The sequence below is a fragment of the Cyprinus carpio genome, chromosome A20 (assembly GCF_018340385.1).
Source record: "Cyprinus carpio isolate SPL01 chromosome A20, ASM1834038v1, whole genome shotgun sequence".
Classification (NCBI taxonomy): Eukaryota; Metazoa; Chordata; class Actinopteri; order Cypriniformes; family Cyprinidae; genus Cyprinus; species Cyprinus carpio.
In genome coordinates, this window is record NC_056591.1 from 17821661 (window position 1) to 17834307 (window position 12647).

Sequence of the window (12647 nt, forward strand, 5' to 3'; positions counted from 1 at the left end):
TAGAGTTAAATAAGCAATAATACATAATAAATCCCCACACTTTATGGACTTGAAATTGTTTTTGTCCCTGACCTGCAGTATTATACTGGTGTTTCCGTTTATGTTGCAAGGACTGACAGTATTTCACTTGTAGCTCACATTTCACTTCTGCGAGCTTTGATGACAATCAAATTAAAGAATGTATAATGCTTTTATTAAATGCCCCATTTAAGTTTGATTTATTATTAACTTCATAAAATGCTTTTGTGTATGTATGTCAGTTCAATTAATTATTTTATTTTAGTATACATGCATAATACAGAAAATTAAAACATCAAGCTGAATAAATGTTAATGTTAAACTTAGAATTATAAATTAACTACAAAAAAAAAAAAACATTTAAACACACATTTGACCCTGCCGTTCAAAATTTGTTGTTGTTTTTTATTTTAAATGAACACTTTTATTCAGCAAGGATGTGTTAAATTTATCAAAGGTTAAACCAAAGACTCCTTTTAAAAAAATCATCATGGTTTCACAAAAATTAGATTAAGATAATAAAATAAGAACTGTTTCTTAAGCACCAAACCAGCATATTAGAATCATTTCTGAAGGATCATGTGACTCTGATGACTCCAGTGAAAAGCCATTAAAAACTATAATAAATTAGAAAACAGCTATTTTAAATTGTAATATTATTTCACGATATTACTGTGTATTTATTCTACATTTTTTATAAATTCTGAAATACATGCAGCCTTGTTGATCATAAGAGACTTACCATAAAAATCTTACAGACCTTAATCTTTTGAACAATTGTGTACATATTCCTTCAGTGTTTATTTTTTGTATTTTTGGCCCAGAGCCAGCAGGTTTCTTCACAACCTGCAGTTATTTCATAATTTTAAGGTCTCAAAGACTAAAGCGCAGATGGAAAGGTGCACTGCAAAATGTCTCATTTACATAATCAACCTGTTTAAACTAGCACCTCATTCGGTCATATAGCAGACAGTACCTAATAACCTCAGTTATAACTTCAGTGGACCCGCCATCTAAAAATGACCTTTTCCCGTTACGCTCATTCAAAAAGATTTATGCGGGTTTTGTTAATCCTGTTCACAGTAGATCGGCATCTTCCAATCAGTAATTCTTACCCTGCCTTAGGCAGAAGGTCAGAGTACTCGTGAGGAGAGGTGGTTTCTGGGAAATTGCAGAGAACGGCGAGCCGGTGCTGGAGCAGCTCAGATCCGTGGTAAGTGAAGAGAATGTCCAACGCCTGCACGTTACTCTCCTGAGAGAGAAAGAGACAAGGCGAGAGGAACAAGATTGATAGAGATTAATAATTAATAGATGATTTATGAAACCGAACTAACTACAGACAGCTTTAAACTCTCCAGCAATATTTCCCACATTACAAAACCCTAGAAGCCTTTGCATTGGGCAGGTGACCATATTTTTCAGACATCTACACTTTAAAATACTCACAGAATATGGGGGGAATCTATATTTTATTCTACACGCTAGCAAGAGCGCACACACTTATCCACAAAACCGTGAAATGGTGACTATAACTCATGCGGTGGGACCCCGTTACACACGCTCGCGTCACGGACGGAGAACAAAGGAAGAGAGATTTACCCTTGCATACGTTCTTGCTGACAGAACAATATTCTGATTGCGGAACTTCTTGAAAAACTCAGCATCAAATCGCTGCTCTGCCGCATGAGGTCCACCCAGAATCTCCTGCAGAAAATGAAAGAATGATGAAAAAAGAAGGATGAAAGACAAAAGAGAAAGAAAGCAAAACAAACATGAGAGTTCAGGAGAGGGTCTCGCAAGAATACGCCTGAGGTAAATCCTCCCAGTCCACACTGCTGACATTTATCGCTTTGACATTTACAATTACAGCCTTTAAGTCAACATGGCCACCATGTGTATGTGTGTGCACGTGTGTGTTTAATGTCTCAGAGGCCTGGTTACATTCAGAACTATTCCCACTGAAATCAATTACAGATGAAGACACTGACAAAGGCCATCCATTACAATATGAGCAGGACATTAACTATGTGACAGGATGAAACGACGACACTCTTCTGCTGATGACTTTCAAATTGAAACAAAGCATTATGATATGAAGTCACTCACACATCAATTTATTTATAAAATGGTAAGATAAAATGACTAAGATTATTGAAGATTATTATCCTAGTCACACCAATCACTGTGGGTTTATAGTTTCAGAATGATCAAAGTTACTTCAGAAGGTGGTTTGTATCAATTTATTAGCAATTTATAATTGACCAACCTTTTCTGCAATAAAACAGTTTTCATGTAGAAATAAGCAGGCTGTTTTTGCTACTGTGCCTTTAAGAATTATGCATGGAAATTACCTTCGTTATAATTGGCTAACCTTCACATACAAGCATAAATCACATCAAAGGATTGGAATGTATATATATACATACACACACACACACACACACACAACGCAATATAGGCTACATTCACACCAAATGTTTCTCATATCAAATGAGTTACACTCATGGGACACTGGACTTATTTGCAATCACAAAAGTACATTGTTTGCATGTGCTTTAAAACCTTGCCGGTTAAACATTTAATTTGCATGCTGTTCTGACGCACTTTTTCTATGCGCATATACCTGAAGCGCGCTCACACTAAAAATCCTGTCAAACAGTGCCTGATTACTGAACTACGTTATCTTTCGCGTCTGATTGTGCTAATACTGTCAAAAACACACAAGATTTACAAATAAACATAGTTGGTTATATCTAAAGTGAAAATAAAGAGAAAAACAGCTGTGTGTCTGTATATTAGATGCATGCAGGTCTTAAAGTGACAGCAGACTAATACTACTAACCACGCTACTGCTTGTCACTGAAGGGAGAGTTCACCCCAAAATTTTTATTATTTACTCACTCTCATGTTGTCCCAAACCTGTATTAATTTCTTTCTTGTGCTGAACACAGAAGATGATATTTTGAAGAATGTGGGTAACCAAACATTTGCTGGTCTTTGAGTTCTTCAAAATAACTTTTATATTCGACAGAAGAAAGAAGCTCAATCAGGTTTAAAATATCTTGAGAGTGAACAAATGATGACAGTTTTCATTTTTGGGTGAACTATTCCTTTAATGTTAATAAAACAGAGAAAATATGAAGTCACCAGAGCATTCAAATAAAATACAATTATATTCAAAACATCTATCTTATGCAGTGGTTCTCAAGTCAATTCATTTTGTTCTACAGATTTTTTGATATTTTCTCCTGAAAAACAAGTCCAAAAAAACTGAATTAAAAACTCATTAGGAAGTCCTTTTTTGCAGCATGTGTTGCCAGAGTTTTGAAGAGAGAGATAAGCATACTAGAGAGATTTCAATTTTAATTTTGGAGTAAAGGCTAGATATGATATGTAAATTAGGGTTGTATAAAGTGCTACCAGCTTAGTTTTCAGAAATGGTCTGTTTGGACTGGGGAAAAAGAGCAAAGAAAATCCTGTTCTCTATGATATAATCTTTTTAACCCCAAATGGGTTCCTTTTAAAGCCAAATTCTGGAAGTTTAAATCTTTATTGAATAAAAAAAGTACAGTTTTTTTGGAAAATGTTACCTCATAAGTGGCCAAGCGGTCCAGATAGCAGAGAAGCTTCAGTCTACTTCTGCAGAGCTCCTTCTGCTCTAGAGTCAGTCTGGAAGAACATAAGATCAACAGGATTAAACATGCAAACACAGTCTTATCTGGAGCTTATCAGCATCCATCCACTTCAGAGAGCCACTACTAATATCCATGAAAACGGTGTAATGAAATAAAGCCTCACACACTCTGGGGGAGGGGTGGAGGATTTGACAGGCATGTGCGTAGAGGCTTACAGATATAATGAAAGGCATTACAAGGAAATACGGATGAATGGGACAATTTGTGATTGAAGAAAAAAAGGGGACCAAACAGAGGGAGAACAGTGCTGAAGGGATAGTGAGCCATTATAGACCCAGATTAGGTCATCAAAGACAGGCTAATGTGAGGCGACCGCTGCCTGATTGCCTGGATGCCCATGCGAGCGTGCACGTGTAGCAGTCAGCGTGAGAATCCACAGAAGGCAATTTCAATCTTATTTCATTCTCCCTGCATTACTGCAGAAACCTGAGCTTCCCGATGTAAGCGAATGAGACTCGCACATGCGCACAGATCATTGGACTGGGGGGAGAATATTGAACTGCAGGATGTTATCGCAATGCAAACATGATAAAAGAAGATTGAAAGAATAGCCTATGCATAAGCACACTCACTCATGGATGCTTAGTGCTATCGCACGGCCTCCACACGCTAGAGCGATTCTATTCCAGAGGTACCGAATGTAATGAAACTAAAGCAGAATTCAATGGCTTGTCAAGGGTTTGTGGATGGCCTGACTGTAGAAGCAGCATTTTAAAAGTGCACTGAATCGGCACACAGCTGTCAGTTCACTTAACAACTTCTGTGATGAAGGTCGCTTGTCTTTAAAAGTGCCAAAACACAACATACCTAGCACTGACACAGTCAAACTTGAAAAAAGAAGAAGAGAAAAAACTATAATAACCATAAAAATGTAAGTTAAGTCAACGGAATGATTGCATAGCAGGCTGGTTTAGAGAGGAGAAAAGAAATAAGCTATTGATTTGTCACTGGATAAAAGTAGTTTTGAAAAAAGAAAAAGAAAAGATGAACTAATTAGTAAAAGCTAACATTACTAACTAAAAACTCAGCATTTTGATGCTTGCTAATAACTTCAAAAAAAAAAGTTGACCAATTTTCAAACAAAACAAGGATTAAAAACTCATTAAATAGAGGGTTTTAATCACAGAAACAGTTTTAAACACCACATCAATACAGCAATTATCAAGATGGCATGCTAACTGACATCAAAACCTAATGTCAGGTGCCACTGATGCGATGCGTTTCATTTCAAGCATCACTGCATTTTTGCCTCTGAGCCCCTTTAACTCAGCAGTTTAGGGCTCTTCAGTCTTTCTGGCCCCAAATTTAAGACAATATCTATGATTTATATGCAACATAAGCTTTTTAATTTGTATTAAAAAATATAATTGACCTCAGACATTTTAATGTTAATTTAAATGAGAGCTATAGGAGGTGTAATCCCAAATAAAGTGGGAGAAATGGTGTGAGAGACAATAAACAATAGAGGTGCAATCAAAAGACCAATCAGCATGTAAATTGTTGAAAAAAAAAAAAAAAAAAAAAACTGCCAATTGCAGTTGAGTAGGTAAATATTACAATGAATCCTGAATGGTCAGTCTGATGAAGTGGATTTTCTGCTCCGCTGGCGCCATCAAACAGGTTCTGTTGTTGGCAAAAAGCATTATCATGATATGTTGTTCCAGCTTATTAAAAAAAAAGAAAAAAATCTTATGCTGCCTTTAAAGTGCACCTGGAAAACCCATTCTTCCGAATCGGGCATTCGTTATTACAACATGACATGCATTCAAGTTAGAAACAAAACAGGGAAAAAAAACGAAATAATTACATTGTGAACAATAAACCTAAATACTTACATATGAGATCAAACTGATGAAAATTGATTTATATCACTTATTTTTACATATTATTTCACACAAAAAACAATATTCATCTTCATAAAGTAAACCTTGAAAGTTGAGTGATTAACTTTACACTTGCTGCCCGTAAGCTGCTCCATACATCAAACCATTAAATTGATTGAGATACAGATAGTATAATTAAAATAGCATGCAAAATCATTCAATAGTGCAATAATTATAAAGTACATAGATAAGAGCTATGTATTATTATATCTTAATATACCAAATATTATTAGTGCTGTCAAATGATTAATCGCGATTAATCGCATCCAAAATAAAAGTTTGTTTACATACTATATGTATGTGTACTGTGTATATTTATTATGTATATATAAATACATACATATACAGCAAATATTTTGAAAATATTTACATGTATATACATTTATATATTTATATTCTTATATTTTATATTATATATAAATATATTTAATATATAAACATAACATATTTTTCTTAAATGTATACATGCATGTGTTTGTAATTATATATACATAATAAATATACACAGCATACACGCATATATTATGTAAACAAAAACTTTTATTTTGGATGTGATTAATCGTGATTAATCATTTGACAGCACTAAATATTATATAGATGATATTTTCAACTCCACTTCAAGGGCACATTACGCTAAGCTAGTTTAATTTAACCATTTTCATAGTTTCAGTAATATGATGTGCTTGTGATATGTAATTTAAGTTATATTAACTTTTGCATCATTAAGACTCAAAAAGTATTTCTCAGATTATTACGCTGATATTACAAAGCACAGAGAAGACGAATACTGTATTAAAATGCAAAACAGAAGCATTGTCACTAGTGATCTCAGACCCCAGTACATTTTATATTTTATAAATAAGGTTTAAAATAGGCAGCACACATAAGCCTGAGATGATCTCGAAAAATACTGTATGTTTGAAAGGAGCTGAATTAACTGCAGGCAGTGTCCTTTTCAACTGGGAGAAAATCGCTGTGAGACTGAAGCCTGATTGACAGGCAGACATTGTTAAGGGGAATCACTATCAAAAATATGCAGTGTAGCTGTGATGGTGAAAAAAGAGGAGAGCACTAAACTTTCTATTGCTCTCTAACACACACACACACACACACACATATATACCTTTGACTAGACCCAGCGGTCTGATCGATACTACCCCATTGCTATAATGGCGGCATAGTTAAAAAGAAATTAACAGAATGATGATTGTCTTTTTTGCCGTTGCATTACCACAGCTGAACGTCAGGAGAAATTGAAGTACACACAATTAGAGTCACTCTCTCTTTCTAAATGTTGATGTGCCTGTCTATTTTCTCCCTCTGTCACTCTTTATTTTCTTTCTTCATCGCCTTTATCATCTCTTTTGCTCTGTTAATGCCTTTGTTTCTCTTTTTCCTTCCATCTCGCCACTATTTTTCCTTTTTTTCATTGGTATTCTCTCGGTCAAACGCTATTTCCCCCACGATGGAGTGAAAAGGACATCATGCATCATACATGGAGACAGACACTCATAAACAGCCATATTAACATGCACATTAAATATGCTGACTGCATACAAACAAACAGCCTGAGGAGCAAACGCACAAACACACACTCTGGGGTCAGACCGCTGGCGGAAACGTACAGTAATTAAGTGCAAATTAGATACAGTTGTGTGTGATATGCATGGAGAGCGTGTGTGTACGCGTTTAACTGAGTTACACTAGGAAAAATTAGGCAATTTTATCTGTGTGTAAACAAGTGTGTTTTGATTAGTGCAGTGTTTACAGCAAATGTTAGCCAATCTATGATTTTATCTTTATCTTCTTCCCGATAGACTGTGTGAGCATTCATAATTTGTGTTCACGGAGGGCTCTTTCATTAAAGGCCTCTTGGGCAAAGCACAATAGAGGTATAAATTACCTTATGCAGATTAGAAATAGATCTATAAACAGCTTTAATTTTATCCTGCACCTCTTCCTCTCGCTTCTCTTTATCCATCTCCCGCTCTTTCTCTCCATTCCCATCTGTGATGTCTCCAAGATCTCTTCCACTGAATTTAACTTTCTAATTAGCTTAATGAGAACATCTACTAGAGGTGGATTATGCCAACAACCAGCTAGTGCATTAGTGAGGTTGACTAGTTTATCTGTATTTTTTTTATCTTTTTCTTTTTATCAATACATTTTAGCGGTGGTGCTTTAATTAGCTCGCAGAGAGCATGCTGTGATTTAGCTCTTGGGCAGATTGCATGGTAAAACTATTCAGGATAATTCAAAAAAGTTTTTAGAAATACATTTACAATACATAATACTTTGTATTGATGAACAAGAGGTATTGTGAAAAATGCTGTATGAACAAATTGTTTAATTTATCCGCAAATAAATTTTTCTACAAACTAAGTTTATATATTCAAATTTACTCAAATAGTGGACACAAAAAAAAAGTACACTGTCAATATACTGTATGGTGCGATATATAATTAATACAATATACTGTGTGTAAATAAATAAATAGAAATGTAAATAAAATGTAAATGTTAATAAAAATAAAAATTTTCCAGGTTACAGGTTTGATTTAATACTGTGACTAATTAAAAGGCTTTTTTGTTTGTTTTATTATTAATTCTTAATTATTTGTGGAAACAACATGCCTGTAAAATATTCCTCTCATACAGTATATTGTTTTTTAGCAGGGAAAGGATCTGAAACCCTGTACTCCTAAAAGCTGGCAAAATATATATATATTTTTTTTTATGAATTATGATATACATACACATTATATAGGATTAAATGCAGCCTAATTATAGAGGGCTTTCTCTAGAGAGCTGTTCAAACAGCCAGCCGACTAGTAGAATATTCAAGTATGTAGTATGTAGTAGGCATATCACTAACATCTACCCACTTTACAGTGTGTGTGTGTGTGTGTGTGTGTGTGTGTGTGAGAGAGATCTTACTTGCTAAAGTCCACTTTCTTGAGGAGCTCCTGTCTCTTCTTGGCTTCCCTCTCCTTTCTTTGCTCCATCTCTTCCTCTGTGGAAACGAAGTCTTCATATGGAGCATCGTCCAGGTCCAAATCACCTGACAAAATGAATCTATGACAAAGACAGCCTGTTTAACATACAGCTAAAGAGGAGATCTCTAGATCTGTGCTAGGATGGGTCACACACCTGCCCTGGTCTTCTCCCTCACCGATGGCAAACAGTGCTTCAAGGTCAGTCCCTTTCAGACCATACTGCAGGAGCTCTTTGGCAGCATCTACATTCTCTGGAACCCTCTCCACACACTCATGCAGGACCCATGATCTTTTCTTTATCTTACTCTGTGGGGGGGTGGGGAGGAAAATGTAAGAACTACTCCTAATAAGCACCAATTTTGGTCACAAAGTTTCAGCGCGTCAAGATGTTAAAAAGAATACATCCCTAGGGAACCCTACACTTCAAGTGCAAACAAAGAATAAATAAATAAAACATAAATTAATAAGTTTGCATTAAAGCAAAAGATTTTTTTTTTCTGACATTTTGGAAACTGGGAAAAATGGGATTTGCATGGGTTATTTGCATTGCAAAATGTTTTTGTTAGAAATATTGTGGTTGAGGAACGACTTTTACCAAGTAGTCCTGAATGGAAGCGATGCTGACTGTAGATTTCCTCCACTGTCTCTGATAGACGAGATCAGAATCCAGACCATATGCTTGAGCAAGAGAGAGAGCCTCTCCATACTCCTCGTTATCAATCTGTGAACACACACACACACACAAACACCAGATAAACTTCAACTGAAAGCGCTTAGTCTTATTAATGGTCCATCTAAGACTCGCGGACCTGTTAATATTATAGCAATAAAATACATCTACAAGGAGCTGAGGTATCTCACAAAATGCTGTTTTGTTGACATCTTCATGCGGTTTCAGCCGCCTGTACAATTCCCTCCAACATTCATCTCCCTCTCACTTTCATTCCACACTCGGAAGGTTTTGTGAAGTGACTATATGAAAAAGGCTAAGCTCATGAATATTAATTAACTTGTGCTGATGTTGCTAGGTACTCTTCAAGGTCTATGTAATCTTTGTAGATCATCTGGTCACGTTACATGAATTGTTATTCTTGTGAAAAGCCTTCACCTGGGTTCTATTTATAATGTGCAACATGTTTGTTTGTTTTTTGTAGAGTTATACCAGCTTCTTTGGCTATTTTCAACTTGACATAAACCAAGCCGAGAATGAAATAGAACCTAAAGGTATTTAAAACCCACTTTTCCTAAAAATTCTGAAATTAAAACCGTTTCAAGTGTATCAACAGAATAAAACGATTTTCTCAGAGGAGTAGAAATATTACAATCCCATGAGTGATTGACTGAATTTTAATTTTTTGGTGAAATGAAATTAAAAAAACTTGTACTCTATCCCTTTATAGAGTACAAGTGGGTTTCCAGAAGTAAAATTCCATGTATTTTCTCCACAGGGGAATTAAGTCAAGTCAAGTCACCTTTATTTATAGAGCACTTTTAACAATACAGATTGTGTCAAAGCAACTGTGCAGCATTAATTAGGAAAATAGTGTGTAATTTTGACTCTACCTTAAATTTCAGCCAAGTAAGTTTGGTTGAGTGGGCGGTTTTGCTCCGTCTTGTTGTTATAGTAACTCACCTTCCTCTGGTAGAGCTCCTCTGGCGTGGTGGACCTCAGGCTGACCAGGCGGTAGTTCTTGATAACAGTGCGCGGGCGTTTTCGGGGAGGAGCGAAGCGTTCCATCTCAGTCACGTAGTACAGGCCCTGCTTCACATATCCAAAATAACGTGCTTTCGCCGAGGACTCTTCATCCGAGTCGGAGTCATCATCACCATCGTCCTCTTCACCCATCACGCTGCTCTCCAGACGAGAGCGCTTGTGGGCCAGCTTTACCTCACACTGAGAGGACAGAGAGAGATTAAGAAGAGTTGCTTGGCAATGAAAAGTTAATGGCACTTTCTGGAACAAGATTGGATGATTCTGAATATTGACTTGGAAGACTAACAAACACGGTTTCCGCAGGACATAAAACACATTTGCCTGGCAGTACCTGTTTATTTCTCTCTTTCTCACACACTGAAAAATCTATCAAACAAACTTCACACAGTCGACACCACAGCTGTGTGCTGCAATTCCCTACGGAGCGAGGAAACCGTCAACCGAACATACAGCCAGAATAAAAACCGACATCTCTCTAATGTTCTCACTTTCCTTCTTTTCTTATCCCTCTGTACTCCCCTCCAGGTTCACATCTCTCTAGCTGTGAGAGCTTTACATCATTGGTAAGCACCAAAAAACAATGAGGTGGAGATAGAAGAGATGAGATTTTTTTCTTATCTGAGGATGAGCAGCAGTAAAGCACTTTTATGATGATGGCCTGAAGATAGAGAGAGTGTGTCGGAATAACACGACTTCCTTTACAGGAGTAATTACTGTCATCAGCGGCTACGAATGAAAGACAACGTTCTAAAGGGAGAAGTGTGTGATCTCTTTTTTTAGAGTATTATATTATATTATCGTTCAGAAGTTTGGGGTCAAAAGTTTCTTATGTGTTTCTTAATGGGTCTGCATTTACTTGATTAAAAACACAGTAAAAACAGTAATATGGTGAAATATTACAACCTAAAATAACCATTTTCAATAGATTTTATTTTTTGTTGTTATTTTTTTTTTTTTTTTTTTGTGGAAACCATGATTCATTATTTAGGATTCTTTGATGAATAGAAAGTTAAAAAGAACAACATTTATTTGAAAGAAATATATATTTTTAATAATGTTAAAGCCTTTACTGTTACTTTTGCTGCATCCTTTAAAACTTACCAGCCACAAACATTTAAACAACATATTATACTAATATATGAAAAATGTTACAGGATTTTGAGTTTTGAGTCAATCAACTGGAGAATAATAATCAGTTTTTTAGAAATCATTTCAACATTTCCCTACAGAGACACTTATTTAAACTAGCGAGACCAGGGAGGATCACAAAATACAGTAATCTTTGGGAAACTTAATGGCCAAATAAAATATATATATATATATATATATATATAATATATATATATATATATATATATATATATATATATATATATATATATATATATATATATATATTTATGTTTCTTAATTTTTTACTTTCAGCAAAATCATCACTGATATATCAGGAATATTCAATACATCATTAACAATATGATGAAATGTATGATATATGATAAAAACTGATAGATATACAAAGACACACCTCCAAACTAAGGAAGCCCCCATCGTGGGCCGAGGTGACTCGCGGTGAGGTTTCAAACCACTCGCAGGACTTGCCAAGTAAGTTTTTGAGTGTCCGCACAGAGGACACAGTGAGAGCCCCAGAACAGCGGGCTAAAATCAAAGCAGTCTCACTCCACCAGCTCACATCTAGCAGAGACTGGTACTGCTCCTTATCTGGGAAAAGAGAAAGAGACAGGTGTTGAGGAAGACAAGACACAGAAAAAAAAAATAATCTAAATATCATAAACATTTCACAGACATTCATTCATTTAAAGTCACCGTTCCACAGCTAAAAGTGATAGATGATTTAGAAACATTGTTTTCAAAGAGGAAACACAAACCGAGGACAAGCAGAAAGACAAGCTTTATGAAAACGTGTGATTTAAACCCACAATCAAAATGTCACTGCCTGAATTTAACGCCTCTCTACAAAGACACAAGACGCAAGGCTTTATTAAAGCATTCTTCTCCCTCCCACCACCTCTGTCTGGACTCACTACATAATTAATAGCGCTAGGTAAGTGTAGGAGTAGATGCACATCTAAAGTTGAGGGTCTGGCTACCTTTTATCTTCTTTCTCTTCTCCAGCGAAGTCTTCCATTCCGGGTTGATCTCGTCAAATCCCGGCTAAATGAAAGAGAGGACAAGTAAGAGAGTGTAAAAAAAAGGATAGCTAAGGGTGCTTTTTTTTCTTTTTGTGACAGAACGCATGCTGAATAGAAAGTTGTGGGTAAATCAGTGGAACACAGCAGCATGACAGTGGAAGTCTGAACTTCAAGTGCTACAAAGAAAGAAGG

General features: G+C 35.8%; 1 protein-coding gene across 1 annotated transcript in view; it reads right to left on the reverse strand.

Moving 5' to 3' along the window:
* The window catches only part of nbas (NBAS subunit of NRZ tethering complex), a 130988-nt gene that overhangs the window by 104826 nt on the left and 13515 nt on the right, over positions 1-12647 (reverse strand). The window contains exons 13-21 of the mRNA XM_042777908.1: positions 12414-12477; positions 11831-12024; positions 10225-10485; positions 9187-9312; positions 8746-8897; positions 8533-8670; positions 3609-3687; positions 1618-1722; positions 1134-1270 (exon numbers count right to left, since the gene is read on the reverse strand). Coding sequence (XP_042633842.1) covers positions 1134-1270; positions 1618-1722; positions 3609-3687; positions 8533-8670; positions 8746-8897; positions 9187-9312; positions 10225-10485; positions 11831-12024; positions 12414-12477 — 1256 coding nt within the window. The remainder of the gene's footprint in view (positions 1-1133; positions 1271-1617; positions 1723-3608; positions 3688-8532; positions 8671-8745; positions 8898-9186; positions 9313-10224; positions 10486-11830; positions 12025-12413; positions 12478-12647) is intronic.